Source organism: Tenrec ecaudatus, chromosome 6 (genome assembly GCF_050624435.1).
Source record: "Tenrec ecaudatus isolate mTenEca1 chromosome 6, mTenEca1.hap1, whole genome shotgun sequence".
Classification (NCBI taxonomy): Eukaryota; Metazoa; Chordata; class Mammalia; order Afrosoricida; family Tenrecidae; genus Tenrec; species Tenrec ecaudatus.
Window position 1 is genome coordinate 119829783 of NC_134535.1, and position 18533 is coordinate 119848315.

General features: G+C 45.7%; 1 protein-coding gene and 1 non-coding gene across 2 annotated transcripts in view; one reads left to right on the forward strand and one right to left on the reverse strand.

Annotated features, from left to right (window-relative positions):
• The window catches only part of DUSP16 (dual specificity phosphatase 16), a 93914-nt gene that overhangs the window by 53109 nt on the left and 22272 nt on the right, over nucleotides 1–18533 (forward strand). Inside the window, exon 4 of the mRNA XM_075552047.1 lies at nucleotides 16805–16968. Coding sequence (XP_075408162.1) covers nucleotides 16805–16968 — 164 coding nt within the window. The remainder of the gene's footprint in view (nucleotides 1–16804; nucleotides 16969–18533) is intronic.
• Nucleotides 6786–6916, reverse strand: LOC142452235 (small nucleolar RNA SNORA38). The gene has a single exon (XR_012785259.1). It is a non-coding gene; the product is annotated as a small nucleolar RNA SNORA38 (small nucleolar RNA).

Consider the following 18533-nt stretch of genomic DNA (forward strand, 5'->3'; position numbering starts at 1 on the left):
TAACCCAAAATGCCCTGGCATCCAGCCGATTCTGACTCATGTTGTTAAGCGCTCTTGAGTGGGTTCCAGCTAATGGCAGTCTTATGTACAAAAGAATGAGACATTGTCTGATTCTGGGCCATCCTTACAACTGTATGTTTGAGCCCATTGTTACAGATACTGTGTCAGTCCATCTCCTTGAAGGTCTTTCTCGGTTTTTTTGGCTGACCTTGTACTTTATCTTCAAGTATGATATCCTTTTCCAGGAACTGGTCTCCCCTGATAACATGTCCAAAGAATGTGAGACAAAGTCTCATCCTCCTTGTGTCCTTAAGAGCATTCTGGTTTTACAAGACAGATTGTGTCTCTTTCTGGCAGTCCATGAAACGTTCACTGTTCTTCACCAGCACATCATTCAAATGCATTGATACATCATGGCCCTATGCAGAGTTGCCCAGGCTGTAAACCTCTAAGGGAGCAGATAACCCTTGCTCCCGAGGAGCGCCTAGTGGGTTTGAACCTCTGGCCTTGCAGCTAGCAGCCCATCACTTACCTGACAGTGCGGCCAGGTCTTCTTGATAATGATTTTTTTTAAGTAAATTTTATTAAGCACATACGATGTTCTAGGTCCTTTGCTAAGGCCTTTTATAAACAATGCAGTCTTTGAGCTCAACTAAGGTCTTAAATCAATGTTTGCTTTGGTTAAAAGCCCAATTATGTTTCTTTCTTTTAGTCAGATTTGCTAGTGTAGTGAAACCTGAAGGACTGAGAAATGTACTCAGCTCTTTATACTTTTCCTAGATCCAGTCAGTGACTGTGCAATAAGCAGTGTAGTTTCAGCTTACTGGAAACACTGAGTGGCCTCTCGCGTAGTTAGAGAACTCTGATCTTCCGCATTACAGTTTTTGCTACCCATACTGTCGTTATTAAGAGTTTTATTGCTCATTTTGGCATTTCTTCTGCTCTTTTATCTGGAGAAGAGAAGTCATCGACCATCTCATTTAAGATCTTGCAGTGAGCTGGTTGCCTCTGTCATTTTGTTCACGTGACTGTAGAACCTGGAAAGGCTGTTGTCACTATCAGTGTGTAACAGAACGATTGGTGTTCTTTTATGCAAACCTGTGGATCGTTTGAATTTTTTAAAACTTTAACTGCGCTGTCAACTTCTGAAAAGCATCCAGAGATTAGCAGCCACACTAGTTTAGAAACATTACATTCAGTTTTATTGCCATGTGTACAGGGGTAAGGGTTAGGTCTTACCTACCTGGGTTTGATTTACAGAAATGAATAAAGTGTTCTCTTAATAATGATGAAAGTAAATCCTTCACTATTTGGTGAGCAATGAGAACGAGTGGCGTGGCTCTCAATAAGAAGTCCCGCAGTTACTCAGGCCCAGTGGTGTTCTCAGGTCTACAAAGCTGCAGTGACTCAAAACACACTAAAATAGGCGCTATCCCCCACTGGCTGCCGTGTCTTTGCTGGCTCGACTTCTGAGCCTCAGTTGATAGGAGGTTATCCCAATTGGATCATCTTTGCTCCAATCACTACATCCCAATGTGGCAAACCAGTTTATGTCACTTCTCAGCTCCCAGTAGCTTAGGTAGAATGCCCAGGGCAATGTTTCTTTTAAAAACTGACCAGACGAAAGGTAGTTTGTCAGTTCCTCATCCTGACAGTTTATACAAGTCAAACAAAAGCACCCCTCCTGCCCTCCCCCCCCCCCCCCCGTGTCATCTCCGTGCTCTGGAGGAGAGCCAGGGCCAGGTGAATTCTTCGGCTGAAGAGTGGGTGCCGTGGCTCAGCCCTGGCTGCGCTGGGCGCGGGGTGCCTGGGAAAGTGGAAGGGTTGGGCCTGCCCTCGAGCACCTTCCTATGTGTGAGGTTACGCACAGGTGGTTGAAACAAAGAGGAGCACCGTGTGCCACCATGGTAAGGGGACGGGTGAGTGTGGCCTGGAGGAGCTGGGGCCCGCTTGAGGATGGAAAAGGCCTTTTAAGGAAACCTGGAGAGCTAAGCAAGGTTTGAGTTAGGAGGGCCCTTGACATTCCACCTGGCGGGGGACAAGCGTGCATAAACGTGCCAGGAATGAACATAGATTCGTGGGGCATGGGGCAGTGAGGAGACCAAAGTAGATGTTTGGTGGGTGACGGGAATTAGGAATTGGAGTGGGATATGGGAGTCGGAGGAGTGAGATCAAATTACCGAAGTCCTTTAAACCAGAAAGACAGTTGGGCTTTGGTGTGGTGGCCATTGTGGGCCTGCCATTCCTCCATCCTCAGGTTCCTGCTGCTCAGACTGCCTGCCCTCATCGACTGAGCCATCGCCTCTCTCCCCCTGGGGCTCACGAGCCTCTCCACTGGGTGTCTCCTCCCTGTCTTGTGCTCCCTGCTTCATCGCTCACACTGTGGCCACCGTTGCCTTCCTGATGGAAGCCAGATGCGATCCGTCCCTGGTTTAAAATAGGGAGGCCTGGTGGCATGGTGGTTAGAGTTGGTACTAATGGCAAAACCAGCAGTTTCAAACTTCCAGGCGTCACTTCCTCCTCCTCTGGGGTATTAGGTTCCCATTGCCATCGAGTCAATTCTGACTCATACTGGTCCTGGGTAGGGTTTCTGGGGCTTTGTAAGTCTTTCTGGAAATTGGCAGCCTCCTCGTTCTCCCTCAGAGCGACGGGTAGCTTTGAATATCCAACCTGGTGTTTAGCAGCCCCATACTTTCCTAGCAGGGCTCCTTGGAATATTGTATGTAGACATTTCAAGCTCGTTTGCCATTGAGTTGATTCCAACTCACTAGAGTTGACATGTAGTTGGTTTCCTAGAGGAGGTGCCCCGGATTCCCTGAGCCAAGATCTCTCCAGACCAGGTCTGAGTAGCAGAGATTGTTTTCTCTCCTCCTCTCCTGTCCTTGGACTTGACAGAAGCACACAATGAGGATCAAGGCTTGTTTCTGGATGCCGGGGCAGGCTTCGCCAGACTGACCTCCTTTTAGTAGCAGGAAAGTGTTTTTCTTGCGCTGTGCCTCCCCTATCACCCTGAAAATCTTCTTGGCATTGTAGTCTAGGAATAGGAAGCAAACCTGTGCCCCCACCCACACCAACAGCTTTCAGCTTTGAATGGACTCAGGAAATCCTTTTGAAGACCAAAAATATACAAGACTTATGTCCATCAACACTATCATTGTAACCAGGAAGGATTCCATAAACATTGATCGAATTCTAATTACCTGCCAGGTACTGTGCTAAATGCTGAGGGGATTACAAAGAATGAAAGGCCTCATTCTTACTCACAAGTAGTTCCCAGTACAGCTGGGGAAATCAGACTAGCCACGCCACATGCACGAGGTGATTCCCAGCGAGCAAGGCAGTGGTAAGTACTGACTGCCGTAGGACTGGCATTTTATTGAAGGTCTAAGTTGGTAGCAGAACAGAATCTACCAGAGCAAGAAAAGAATCCACAATTTCAGGGCACTTTTGTGGTGAACATATATAGGTGTCCAGAGCATTTTGATATCATTTTGTTGGTCATGGTTGAAAACTTCTGGAATACAAGGGAGTTTCAGAAAGCTCATGGATAAGATAATAGATAAGAGTTCACGCTACACGGAATCTAGGAACAGAGATAGGAGTAGCAGTACCAGGAGATTTCGGGGGAAGGTGGGGAGAGGAGGCGAAGAAGGGGGAACCAATTGCATTGATTGACACGTGACCACAAACACCCCTCTAGGGGGACGAGCAACAGAAAGTGTGGGGGAAAGGATACAGCAGTCAGTGTAAGATATGAAAATAAGAATAATTCACCAAGGGGTCACAAGGGGGTGGGGTTAGGAGCTGATCCCAAAGGGCTCAATAGAAAGTAAATGTTTATAAAATAATGATGGCAACATATGTATAAATATGCTTGATATAATTGATGTATGGATGGATTGTTAGAAGAGCTGTAAAAGCCCCCCAATAAAATGATCTTTTAGTAAAAATTTTTTAAGTTCATGGAAAAATGCAGTAGAAAGACAATGGCATTTCTCGCGACCTTTTTGAAGTCCCCTCACTCAGCTACAGAATAGCTGTGACTTGCGTTTGCCTGTGGTTTACAAGGAAGTGGGGAAAGACTGGAGGAGTCAAGTGGCAAAGGGCCAGAGATGGGAACGCACATGAAAGCCGCAGGAAGGCCAGTTTGTCTGGGTATGGGGAGGCTGGCGGGGGAAGTTCGGCTGGATAATAGGTTAGGATTGGGTTATGAAAGGTCTTAAATATCTAAAGCTTTGGGGGAGGTATCGGTAGCTCAGTGGTAGAATTCTGACCTTCCATGCAAGAGACCTAGGTTCAATTCCTGGCCAGTGCACCTCCTGGCCCGCCACCACCTGTCTATCGGTGGTGCCATTTGTGTTGCTTTGCTCCTTATCTGTTAGCAGTGGAACTTCCAGACTGAAACAGCCTCGGAAGAAAGCCCGGCAATCTGCTGAAAAATGGCCACCGAGAGGCCTGTGGATCTCAGAGTGACCAGTCCAGGGATGGCAAAGGACCAGGCAGTGTTTTATTTTGATCTATTGTGGACGGGGGTGCTGGGAGTTGGAACGGGCTCAAGGACAGCTAGTAACAGCAACAAAGAACTTTGGACTTTATTCTGTGGGTATGTGGGAACAGAGAAAGACATTAAAAAACTTTATTTTAGGATGCTTGATCTGGCAGCAGTGTGGAAAGGGTTTTAAAAAAATTAAAGGACAAATGGAGCAGAGAGAAAGACCTGTTACCGACTTTCTCTAAGCCTGAAATGCAGGGGTCCTGGACTGGGCTAATGGCTGGAGGATGGAGAGGCTGGACAGAGAGAAGAAAGAAGAGGTTTTGTTGGTGTATCAACTTAAGATCACTGAGATGGCCTGGAGGGTCATGCTAACACGCACAAGGACACTGAATGGAAGAGCTGCAGAATTTGGCCTGGAATGTACTCAAAATGTATGATAGATCTTTCAGCGAAAATGTTGACTTAGACTATGGGACTCCAGCTTCAAGATACAAGCTTGCATATCTTCACGTTTCAGGTGAAAACAAGCAAATGTCCGGTTTGCTTAGCTGTTGTCGTCATAGCTTACAATCACCACTGATTAAAGGCAGCCATGCAGGGCCGCCTGTAGAAATCTGACTACCTACATACAGAATTTATTCATTATGCTTAGAACAATCTTTGTGTGAGGGTGTCTTTTAAGAATTCTGGGTGTGTGTGTGTGTGTTGTGTGTGAAGAGCCGTTGTTTGAGGGTATAGTTTGGTATTACTGTTTGAAGGATGGGTAAATTAACTGTCACTTTTCATCTTCCAAGGACTTTGGCTTAAGTACTACCTCTGAGTTTTACCAGTTGAATTGATTTAGGTCATGCTAACCTGAGGAATAATGGGCTAATTATACTAATGATATAACAAGACATAGTGGATTGAAGAAATTAAATTACTTAAATAAGTTGCTTTTCTAATACTTTGTGCATTCTCAGTTCACTTGTGTATGTGACCATGTGTTCATGCTGGAATTAGATGGAAGCTCCCACTTGCTGACTGTGGCAGGTGATATTGTTGTTTTTTATGGGGCGGCATTTTTTGGGAAGTGACCATCATATGACACGTTGTTCTATTTTTAAAATCATTTTATTGGGGGCTCATACAACTGTTTTTTTTCCTTTTCTTTTTATTTATTTTTTTTGGTTTTTCCAAATCATTTTATTGGGGGTTCATACAACTCTTACCACAAACGTTTGCTCTTCTCCCAAAACATTTGCTCTCCATGTAAACCCTTGGCATCAGCTCCTTAGCTATGTTTTTATAATTGGGGCTCCTACATCTCTTATCACAATCCATCACATCCATACATCTCTTATCACATCCATCCATGGTGTCAAGCACATTTGTACATCTGTTGCCATCATCATTCTCAAAACATTTTCTTTCTACTTGAGCCCTTGGTATCAGCTCCTCATTTTCCCCCTCCCTCCCTGTCCCCATCCCTCATGAACCCTTGATAATTTATAAATTTTTTTTCATGTCTTTCACTGTCCGTCGCATAAGTTTCATCCGACGTGGGCCATTTGCCTGCTTCCTGAAGGGTCTCCAGAGAAAGATGCTCGTCTCTTCCTCTTGGTTTCTGTTCCAGCCCAGTCACTTCAGACCCAAACATAAAATAATTGTTTTCAAAAGCAATTAGAATGCTTTCCTGTGTAATACACATTTCTGATATCTTTTATTATTAATATTTGGGTTATCCCTTTGCGTAAAACAGATTTTATTCTCAAAATGGAGAGTTGGTTTTTTGAAACAGGTATATTAAAGAGAAAAACAAAAGGTTACCACCGTGGAGTCAATGCTGATGCACAGTGACCCTGCGGAACAGGACGGAACTTCCTCGTAGGCTGTCTAAGACTGTAACCTGTTTGCGAGATGACTGCCACATCTTTTGTCCATGGAGAGGCTGGTGGGCGCAAACCACTGACCTTCAGCTCACAAGCAGGTGTTAACCACTCACCACCTACACCCCTGAGAGCCTTCCCATTGTTAGTCTACATGCTAAAGCGAGTGAAAGAAGGGATTGCATCTACGTCACACAAAGAAGTATTTGTCTTATGAAAGGATTAAACTCCATGAGAACTATTAACCAAAAACTCCCCAAACACCTCCACAAAACTATATAAACTATGTGCAAGTGATTTAATTTCTGAAACTGAAATCTGTACAATTACTTTAAAAAATCATTTTATTAGGGGCTCATACAGCTCTTATCAGAATCCATACATCCATCCATTGTTTTGTTTGTTTGTTTGTTTGTTTTTGTCAGTGTGGGATGGGGGCACTGGAGCCTGTGAGGAGCAAGCTGGCCCCAAACTTCTCCAAATCCACTTTTCTTTGCCTCCAATTCTTACGTGTCCAAGGACAGGGAACCACGGACACGCCTTTGTAGGAGGACACATCCATCCATTGTATCAGCACATTTGTACATGTTGCCATCATCATTTTCAAAACATTTTCTTTCTACTTGAGTCCTTGGTATCATCTTCTCATTTTTTCCACTCCCTCCTCCAGCCCCCCTCCCTCCCTCACGAACCCTGGATAATTTTTTTTTTTCACAAGAGAAAAGCTTGTAGTTAGTTCAGGGATCGTTTGTTGGCCCTTAGGAGCGTTTTCCAGTCCAGTCTGTTGGGGCACCATGCCCTGGCCCCAAAGTCCACTTTCAGCATTCCCTGGGGACCTTGCCACTCCATTCCCTTGCTGTTCCGCTGCACTCCCCCAGTGATTTGCCTTGGTGTGGTGGGATCAGGTCAGGTGCGATTCCCACACTGTGTCTCCGGTGCTGTCCCCTGTATCGCCCTTAGTCACTGAGGGGCATCATGTCTCATAGTGGGGCCAGCCATGTTCTCTCTGTGGACTGGCTGCTCTTCTCAGGAACATCATCCTCACGGCCTGGTGGGCCAGGCTGTGCTCCACTCTCTCCTCCTGCCCCTTCATCTGGTCCCGTGTGCTCTGATCAGTTATGTTCATCTCCCAGAGCTGCAGAGTCAATGTCGTCCTTTGGAACAAATTCTTTTCGGGGGGATATATTTTTTTTTAATGTCTTACTCTAACAGATGTCTCCCTTCACCCACTTTTCTGTTGTCCATCTTCCTGGGAGGGGGTTATATGTAGATCATTGTGATCAGTTGCCCCATCTCCCCCCACCTTCCCCTTCCCCTCTTGGTATCGCTACTCTCATTATTGGTCCTGAGGGGTTTATCTGTCCTAGATTCCCTGTGTTTCCAGCTCTTATCTGTACTAGTCTACATGATCTGGTCTAGCTGGATTTGTAAGGTAGAATTGGGTTCATGATAGTGGGAGGGTGGGTGAAGCTGTAAAGAACTGAAGAAAGTTGTGTTTCATTGGTGCTATACTGCATCCTGACTGGCTTGTCTCTTCCTTGTGACTCTTCTGTAAAGGGATGTTCACTTGTCTACAGGTGGGCTTTGTGTCTCCACTCTGCCTCACTCACATTGATATGATTTTTTGTTCTGGGTCTTCGATGCCTGATAACTGATCCCATCAACACTTCAAGATCACACAGGCTGTTGTGCTTCTTCCATATGGACTTTGTTGCTTCTCGGCTAGATTGCTGCTTGTTTATCTTCAAGCCTTTAAGACTTCAGGTGCTATATCTTTTGACAGCTGGGCACCATCAGCTTTCTTTATCACATTTCCTTATGCACCCATTTTGTCTTCAACCATCATGAGGGGAAGGTGAGCAACATGAAATGCCAGGTTATTAGAACCAAGTGTTCTTGCATTGAGGGAGTACTTGAATAGAGGCCTAATGTCTGTCTGCCACCATAATGCTTAACATATAGATGTACATAGATCTATTTCCCTACCATTAATAGATATATCTATTTACATATGTATATGCCCGTATTTAGACCTCTATAAATGCCCTTTGCCTCGTCTATGTTCTTTCCTCTATTTCCTTTTACTTTCCTCTTGTCCCACTATCATGTGCAGCCTTCATTTGGGTTTCAGTAATTCCTCTAGGCTACATTGTCCTTGATCAAGCCCCACCTGGTATCCTGTACCCTCCTTGCCATCGATTTTAGATCACTTGTTGTTCCCTAGTCCCTGGGTTGGTTGACACCCCTCTTCCTTTTCCCCACCCCCACTCTCCCCATGTCCCCCTAGAACCATCATTGGTCCATTGTTTTCTCCTCTGGATTGTTTATCCCACCTACCTTATCTGGATAGACATAAATATGCACATTTGTTTTTAAAGAAAAAAATGTCTTCCATAAATCCCTCCAAACTAAAACCAAACCACTGCTATCACGTTGCTTCCAATGCATGGCAGCCTTACATAAGGTTTCTGGGATGGTGACAGACAGCCCCATCTTTCCCTCATGGGGTGGCTGGTGGGTTTGAATCGATGACCTTGCTGTTAGCAATGGCTAACCCAAGTCATCCTAACGGAGAGCTTTGTATAAATGCTCTCTCTCTAGCTGGCTACCTATTTGGAATGAATCCTAAATAGAGACGTGCTGTCATTAAAGTGATGGAATTGGCATTTATCCATAGTTTCAGTAAAATGATATGGATCCATGTTTAAGATTTAGGATCGAAAAAAAAATCTAAGGATATCACTTAGGTTACTGTAAAGTACCATTTTTGTTTATTGTAGGAGCCCTCGTTGCTCCAGAAGGAGCCCTGGTGGTCTGGTGGTTACACGTTGGGCTGCCAACCGCAGGGTCCACAGTTCGACACCACCAGCCACTCTGAGAGAAAGATGATACTATCAGCTTTCCTAAAGATGTTTCATCTCAGAAAGTTCTCAAGGAACCGTGGGTCAGTTCTGCTCTGTCCTGTGGGTCATGTGAGTCAGAGTCAACTTGATGGCATTGGGCTTGGTGGGTTTTATTGTTACTCTCTTCTTTAAGAAAGCACACTGTGATAGATAACTGGTTGAAAGGGCCTTAGGAAGGGTCTTAGGAAATGAGTGATTAGTTGAAATTGGTTAGTAGAGTTTTTAAATGAATTTTATTAAACTCGACAGATTTTCTTCTCACCCAGTGGGATAGTGGGTCAGATTAACTTTTAAAAAAACCTTTCTCATTGCACATTAGGTCACGGTACACAGAGCAAATCACCTGTCTTCCTGCAATCCCTCGGAGCCCCTCCCTCGGCTGCTTCCTCCCCGCGTTCCTGTTGCCACTCCTCCCTCTTTCCTGACCTCTGGACTGTATTCTGGGTAGATGCTGCACGTCTGACCCTCAGTGGTCGATTATCAGAGGGTGGCTTCAGTCCCCAAACTGAAGGGTGGCTGAGGGTTAGAGTCTTGGGGTCCCACTAGTCTCTCCCACCAGTAAGCTTGTTCTCTGTTATCACACCAGCTTTTACAGAAATGGATGCATGGTTGGAGTTGTAAAGGAGATATTCTTAGGGAAAGAAGTAGCCCTTTGCTGGGATGGAATAAAGGAGTGCCAAAGTTTTACATGCCTTTGGAAAGCTGCAGTGCATGTTTTCCCTATCCAAAATTATACGTGTGTTTTCCTGCATAAACCTGTATTCTCTGGCTGGATTTATAGAAGACTTAACAAGTAGAAACATGGATTTTAGCATTCAGGCTGCCTGGCTGCCTCTCCTAGTCCTTGAAGGATCTAGGTGCTTCTCAGGCTGTCTCCCAATCCCCTCCTCTTTGCAGGCCAGCCATGTTCTATGTGTGCCTTCCTCTGAATCGTGGGTAATTTTAGTTTGTAACAGGGAACAACTGATACAGCTACTCTTAGATCCAGGCCTTTGTCAGTGAAGCATGGGTAGACCAGGACTACTTTTTATTCTCTGCATTTCTATAATCAGCATAGTATCAAGGGGTGGGAAAACTTCACAATCCTGGGCAGTCAATCTCTTGAGCTACTTCAAAAATGTATTTGAAAGCTGTTTTGAAGAAGCTTACCCCGTGTTCCAGGACTGCGGTTCACAGTAAACAGAGGATAAGGACTGTTGCCATGTCTCCTTGTAACGGACTCCAACTTGGGACGGCCGACAGAGTTTTCTCAGGGCAGCTAAGATGACTCTTTATCTTACACATGTGAATCGTACTTTTCAGATCCAGTTTGCAAGAGACCTAGCAAAGGAAGAGGGACATTTTAGACACATTTCGAAACCCGGTTGCTGATGAGGCCACACATCATTTTGGAAGGGCTCAGGGAAACAGGCAGTGTCTCATCTGTTGTCAGTTAATGAAGTGAAACTGAGGTCACTGGAGTACAGCAATGAATGGGAGAGGTCATGGGATGGAAAACAGTCAAGGACGGAGGATGCCGCAGAGTGGAATGCTGTTGGAGATAAAGGCCAGGGGAATGGGCGCTCTGGCGAGGTGGTGCCTTCTGGAAGTGACAGGGAAGCCAGAGTTTGAGCCACTTGAAAGCCAGACTCGGCCTTAAAATGACTGCCCTAATGCCACTGAAGCTCGGATGTTTTAAAGTGATTCTGAGTTGGTGGGTAACGATGTTAGTGGAACAGTGCTTTCTCTCTCATTTCTCTGTCGTAGAATTTTCTAGGGCTATGTTCTCACAAAATTAAGTGATTTAGGCTTCCCAAGGACAGAGTGGGGGCAGGGGGGCTGTGGCTGACCTTCAGTGGCTGCACAAAGGAGGAGACTCGAACTGCACATCTACCCAGGAGTGGCTCCTGGGAGGCAGAGGCCAGACATGCCTCTTCCCCATCCTTTTCTCTCCTGCCGGTACACCAAGTGCCTCCCAGGACACGCTTCTTCTCTGCTGGGTTGATAGCTCATTGCAGTGGCCACACTGAACTCACCAGCTATATCCATGATCAGGGGGTTGTTAGGGAGGCTAACAGGTTTCAAAATGTTAAGGGTGCAGTTTGGGGGTCCACAGTGCTTCTTCTCAGCCATGCTGGCAGGCATGTCTCTCTCTGGTCCTCAGCCTCTCTGCCACATGGGTGTTCGGCGTCTGCTCAGTGCCTGGACTGGGCTCCCTGCACTGCCTCACAGTTTGGGGGCAGCCCTTCTGCTCGGCCTCGTGGCCTCGTGGTCTCGTGCTCTTGGTCTTATGGCCTCTGCCACTTCAGGCAGCGTTTTCACATACGCCCCCTTGGTAGCTCTTGTTTCCTAATGGTCCTGGGGTTCCCCTCTCCCTGCTTCTCAGCTGGCTCACTTACATACCCAGTGCAGTGGCAAAGCTGACCGAGTCCCTCTGTTAGTGTTTCACACACCCTAGTCACGCGGTCCCATCCAATGCTTTGGTGAGGTTACAGAAACAACGGACTGCAGAGCCATATTACTGTTCTCCTTAATGATGGGCCCCGGCCGCGTGACACGGTGTATGATCACAGAACCAGATTGCATCTCCTCTGAATGCTGTTCTGTGGACAATGGCTTAAATGTCCCAAAGGCAGAGGACGATGTAAGATATGAAAACAGTTATAATTTATCATTTCTTAGGGGTCCGTAAAGGTGGGAGAGTGAGGGAGGGGGAACAAAAGAGGAACTGATTGCAATGACTGAAGCAGAAAAAAATTGTTTTGTAAATGATGACGGCAACATATGTACAAATGTGTTCGATACAATGGATGCGTGGATTGTTATAAGAACTGTAAGAGCGTGTAATGGTAATAATAAAATACACCTATAGCTATAAAAAAGAACTGTAAAAGCCCCCAATAAAATGATTTATTAAATTTTTAAAAACTCATAAGGAATTAAACAACATCAGTGTCCCAAAGGCATAGCTTCCGCTTTCCTACCTGTGTTTGATCATGAGCAATGCAGTAGTTCTATTTACATTTCAATGAGTTCATCTGTAAACTTTGCCACTGGATATCTGGCTGTGTCGGATCATTCATTTCCTTTTCCTGATCGAAGCTTTGGAACCATAAAACATTGGGGGTATCAAGCCTGTTCAATCAGTGTGGAAGGGGGCCGTGGCATTTCAAGCCGAGTATTCAGACCTGGCAGGGCAGTGATGCTGAGACCAGCATCCAAGGGAGAGTGAACATGAACTCTAGTCTTTACACAACATGAGAGGTGTAACACCCCACTGAGAGGGTAACCCAACTACCTGGACTCACCCTGATTCTGCTTGTTCTTAGACTCTAAGTCTCCATTCCCTTTTCTGTAAAATGGGAATAATAATAGCTCCTCTTTTTTTTGTAGAACTGTGAAGGACATTTGTAAAGGGCTTAAAGTAATACTTGGCACATAGTAAATGTTCATGCCTTCAAGTTATGATCGCTTATAATGTAAACTAGAATTCTAGTGGAGTTGTTTGGATTGCCAGGTTCTTTGTTCTTTGAATAGGTTCACTGGAGTATAGTTTTGTTTTAGTTAAATTAGAAATCATCCTGTGAACAGTTTGGGAGCCAATATAGGAGAGAGAAAAAGAGAGAGAAAGAAACAGTTCTTTAGAAAACTCCCAGAACTACCTAAGACATAAAAGAAGAAACCCAACGGTGCGTCCCCACATACCTCCTCCTCAGCTAGCCACTGCCTTGTTACCTGGCACTTCTTGATTAAGACTGTAGCAGAAGCTCTGCTCTCCAACTGGATTGCACAGTAACACGTACCCCTAGCTCTGATGCACTAGCTAGGCGGGAGTACAGCCAGCTGTGATAGCAAGGTTATGTGTCAGCTTGGCTGGGACACAAGTCTCAGTGGTTTGACAGTTAGGTAATTGACAATTAGGCAGTCGTGTAATGATGTAATTGTCTTCCATTTTGTGATCCAATGCCATCTTCCTTTTTTGCTTAACAACAGGATTTTTTCCCCAGACTGACCTAGTTTTTAGATCTTTGGTACTTAACTCTGTCAGTCAATGAAGAATGAGCATATTACAAAATCGATCTGTTCTGTAAGGATTTGGGGCCTTATTTGCTAGGTCTTTTCCCCGTGGTGCTGCTGAATGTTTTTGAACTGCCAGCCTTTAGATTAGTAATTGTAATCAGAACAGTGCCTGCAGCCATTGTACTGTGTTAGCTGTAAGCTAGGCAAAGTATGATGAGGCTCTAGCATTTCTTGCTATAAGCAAGTCTCACCTTAAATAATCGTATTATACAACCAGAGAAGTGGGGAAAAGCTTAAATCCCTGATAGTAATACAATGATAAATCCTGAAGCGTGGGGGTGGTGGGTGGAAGGAGCCGCATGGACATGGGAAGTAGCATGTTCTGTATGACTGGAGGTCATTTTGGGAATGGTAGTAAATAAGACCATGTCCAGGCTTGGGTACAGATCCCAGAGACCTCGTCTGTCACATACAAGAAGGTGGGAGTTCTGTAATGGGATCACCGATTCTGACCAATTGCCTTCGAGGGTTGCTGAGGGAAGAGAGCCAGAGACTGTCTAGAACTGAAGGCTGAGGATGCCCGGTCCTCAAGCCAGCTGTCCCTGGCTTCCTGTCATGGTACCCTTCTACATGGTGGACCCCGGACTGAGCAGAGGCAGCAGACACAGAAGGCCAGCTGAGCCACACATGAGATGAACACAATACAGGGATGTGCCATGGAAGACGCCTCTCTGGTCTGCCTTCACTTCTGCCTTTTGTGGGTGTGTGTTTTTTTTGTTTAATCATTTTATTTGGGGGCTCTTACAACTCTTGTTATAATCCATATATCAGTGGTATCCAACATATTCGTACATATATTCCATCATTCTGTTCTAGACATTTACTTTCCATTGAGCCCTTAGGATCAGCTCGTCATTTTTTCCCGTCCTGCTGCCCCCCCCCCCCCAACCTTCATGGCCCTTGTTAGATTATAGATTGTTAATTAATTAATTAATTCTTCATTTAGTTTTTTCTTTAATTTTTTCATTTTGTTCTTTCGTTTTTTGTGTGTTCTTTCTTATACGCATTGTACTCCCTATTTCCTTGAGCCCCTGCTATGCACCTAGGTGGTCATTAATCTTGTTACTATCTATACAAATTTGCCTATCCTGGGTTGTTTGTTTGTTTGTTTTTAATCATTTTATTGGGGGCTCATACAACTCTTATCACAATCCATACATACATCAATAGTGTAAAGCACATTTGTACATTCATTGCCCTCATCATTCACAAAACATTTGCTCTCCACTCAAGTCTCGGGCATCAGCTCGTTTTACCCCCTCCCTCCCTGCTCCCCCCTCCCTCGTGAACCCTTGATAATTTATAAATTATTATTTTGTCATATCTTACCCTGTCCAACGTCTCCCTTCACCCGCTTTTCTGTTGTCCGTCCCCCAGGGAGGAGGTTATAAGTAGATCCCTGTAATCAGTTCCCCCTTCCTACCCCACCCTCCCTCCACCCTTTGGGTATCGCCACTCTCACCGCTGGTTCTAAAGGGATCATCTGCCCTGGATTCCCTGTTTCCAGTTCCTATCTGTACCAGTGTGCATCCTCTGGTCTAGCCAGATATGTAGGTGTGGGTATGTTTTATATGCTTCTGTGAGTGGGGGAGAGAATGCTGTGTTAGAAACCTAACTCAAAAAAAGAGTTACTCAAGATAGGTACTTTATGAGATTTTGAGGGGCTTGTCTAAGGCTTAATCTAAAAAGTATAAATGGAGATGCACTGTCTTCTTTTTTTTGCATTTTATTATGGGCTCATACAACTCTTATCACAATCCATACATACATCAATTGTATAAAGCACATCCATACATTCTTTGCCCTAAGCACTGTCTTCTAAGAAGATGTAACATGTTATATGTGTGTGTTTTAGTAGTTTATATATATATATATAACTATATATATAATTTTATTGGGGACTATTACAACTCTTATGACAATCCATACATCAAATGTATCAAACATACTTGTACATATGTTGCCATCATCATTTTTGAAACATTTTGAAACATTTTCTATTTGAATCCTTGATCCAGACCCACCCCCTTGTGAACCCTTGATAATTTATAAATTATTTTTATTTTCATATCTTACACTGTCTACTTTCTCCCTTCACCCAAATTTCTATTGTTTGTCCCCCTGTGGGGGGGTATTATACGTCAATCATTGTGATCGCTTCTCCCTTTCTCCCCCCACCTTCCTCCACCCTCATGGTGTCTGCTCCCATTAAGGGGTTTAACTGCCCTATTAAATATCCCCTACAATCCAAATAGCTCCAGTTCCTGAGTTTGGATTTAGGCAGCAAGTTGGTAAAACTGGTTTTTGTTTTTCTTGGAGAAGATGAGAATGCCTTTGTGCCTAGATCGGTTTCTCTTAACCAAGTGCTGGCAAGATTATGACGTCATGAAGGTTACAAAATAGGTCATTACAAGAAGGCCTAGGAAAAAACCGTTCCAAATTGGAGCCTGACTGAAAAGCCTTCCTGCCCCCTGAGCAAGTAGGGGCCGTCACCGCTTCGCTACAGTGCTTAGCAAGAGGCACAGAAGACGCCAGCGATCCGCGATAGCTGTGCGAACCCTGACTTACTGTTCCAGGGAATCCCAAGGCACACTACAAATACATCTTTATAGAAAATAGAATATTTATAGAGAATATCTGTAAGGGTATGGGTGGTGGATATGTTTGTTATATCTTTAAAATAACAATAAAATTATATAAAATGGAAAAAGCAAAGTGCATAGTGGGAAGATATAAAGGTAATTTTACAATCAACCACTTCAGCTCAAAGGGCCGCATTTATCCAGTGGCAGAGCGCCGAGGGCTGGGGGCGGAGCAGGAAGGGAAGCAGGCATGTGGCCTAGGCGGAAGGAGTGAGGACTGCGGTGGATGAGTGGAAACAAAGTGTGTATGAATTGCTGACTGGAGACTAATGGTCTGCTCTGCAAACTTCCCCCGAACTCACAAGCAACAGTTGTTTTTAAAAATGGTAACAACAAAGATAAAGGTAATTCAAGAAGAATTTTTAACTTGGTCCATTTTATTTTGAAAAAGCACCATGTGCTCCCAGCTCACATTTCTTTGCATTCCCTTTTTGCTCCTGTGGATAATGACCTCGGCTTGATTTTGCTTGCTATAGACTTTCTATCTTCTTAAGGTTTCCTGTTGGTTCCACCAAAAGAAAAGGAAAAAAATTCACAGGATGGGAGATGGGGAGCAGGGAACAACGCTATTGGGTATCTGAAGGTGAAGGAAGGGTGGGAGAAAGGGCAGACTCATTTAGCCACACAAGCCAAGACTCAGTGTTGGGTGACAGACACATGGCTCCTAGCGGTCAGCAGCTGGAGAAAAAAGGACACGAGCAGGGAGATCCATGCGCGTCTGGGATCTGGTTTCTCGTTGTTAAGTGGTTCTGCACTGGGGCGCACAGGAGACAGACTGTGTCGCTGTGCCTGGCGTGGATGTATCGTATGTGTGATGACTCCATTGTTTATTCTCAGGTGGGTTTGCCGAGTTCTCCCGGTGTTTCCCTGGCCTCTGTGAAGGAAAGTCCGCTCTAGTCCCTACCTGCATTTCTCAGCCCTGCCTTCCTGTCGCCAACATCGGACCAACCCGAATTCTCCCCAACCTTTACCTGGGCTGCCAGCGAGATGTCCTCAACAAGGTGGGTGCTGTGAAAGTATCCTTCTCCGCAGGGCTTATGGGCAGCAGCTGGGGAAACTGCCATTCAAACACACCCCGCCCCTGGAAGGAAGCAGAGCCTCCCCGTGTGGCTCCGCAGTTCCCAGGGGCAGCAGACTTCGGCTGTTACTTGTTGGATGTTGTGGCTCGCAGGAAACCTAAACTGTTGCTTGGTCCTCCCAGGTCTGAGGGACCGGTAATAGGATGACGTTTCTCATAAGTTTGGCCGTGTTTTCTTCGGCTTATTCATTGTTTTGCTGTCAAAGCTGGTCACCAAGCAGCGCGCATGCTTCTCTAGGCCGCTGCACTCTGAGTTGTCATCGGTTTTAACGTGTATTTATTTGGTACCGCTCACTAGGAAGGAGCTCAGGCTGGGCCCAGAGGGAAGACGAGACCCCCGTGTTGAATGCAGGGTTGAAGTGGGGGGGGGGAGTAACAAGACGGTGAGGAGAGGGCTGCAGAAAGAGGGACGAGCGTGGATTTCGCTGATAAGGACACGAGCCCACCGAACAAGGTGTGCCCCGAGAGCTGGAGGACGCACTGGGGCAGGCACGCAATCACAGGTCCAAGTGTGGCAGTGGGAGTAGAGCTAGGTGGTGTGACTCAACAACGTTTGTGCTCTCAGTCAGAAGGCCTGTAAAGCAGCCCTCTACTCACACAGAAAAGGGACGTTTCTCCCCAAACACCACTGTTAATTGAGAAAACAATCAGAGAGCTCAATTCAGGTGTGGGCGATTTACAAGTGCTATTTTCTTGTACGAAGGGTAGTACCTTAGCATTGTCTCGTTGAATAACTTCTTTCCTGGAAAAATTGGGCTGACGAAAAACTAAGTTTTCAGATGGGCTTTCTTTAGCATGTGGAATGCAAGGCTTTCCAAGAGCAAAACAGAACAAAACACCCTGTCACTGGATGGTGACCGAAGGGGCAGAGAAAGAATGAGAGAAGAGAATGTTGCTGGCTTCTTGGAATTCTACAGCAGGATGCAAGCCAAAGGAGCCACGTCTGCTGTCCTCCAGGAACAGAAGAGAGGCCTCCCTGGAGAGGTCAGCAGATTGGTTGGCAGGCGTGTGGGAAACGGCCTTCTTGGTTTTAGGGGATTGGGCCAGGGTTTCTTGAGCGAGCTCAACAGGTGGGGCTGCAGTCTCCTAGGTTTCAGAGACTCATACCGTGGCCAGTCTAGTTCTGGAGTGTGGGACTGTTCCTAAGGTGCATCGAGGGGAGGGGTGTGCCACCCCAACCTGAGGGGTCAGGCTACCGCGCCCACGGGGCAGAAGAACAGGGCTTGCTGGGACGGAGTGAGTGTGGCTGCCACTCAGGATGGATGAGGAGAATGGAACCACTCAGAACGCTGCGAGAGCAGAGTTGCCATCCCAGTGCGCCTGGAAGCCAGCGCCGGTCCTCACGACACGACCGGGGCCTCCACTCAGATGCAGAGGACATGGCCAACACCCAGAGTCTGGGGGGCAGGTCCATTGCCTAGAAAGTCTCAGGGAGCAGAAGGTTCTTTTCGAGCCTTGAGGGTCAATAGAAACTGTTCTGCTGCTGGG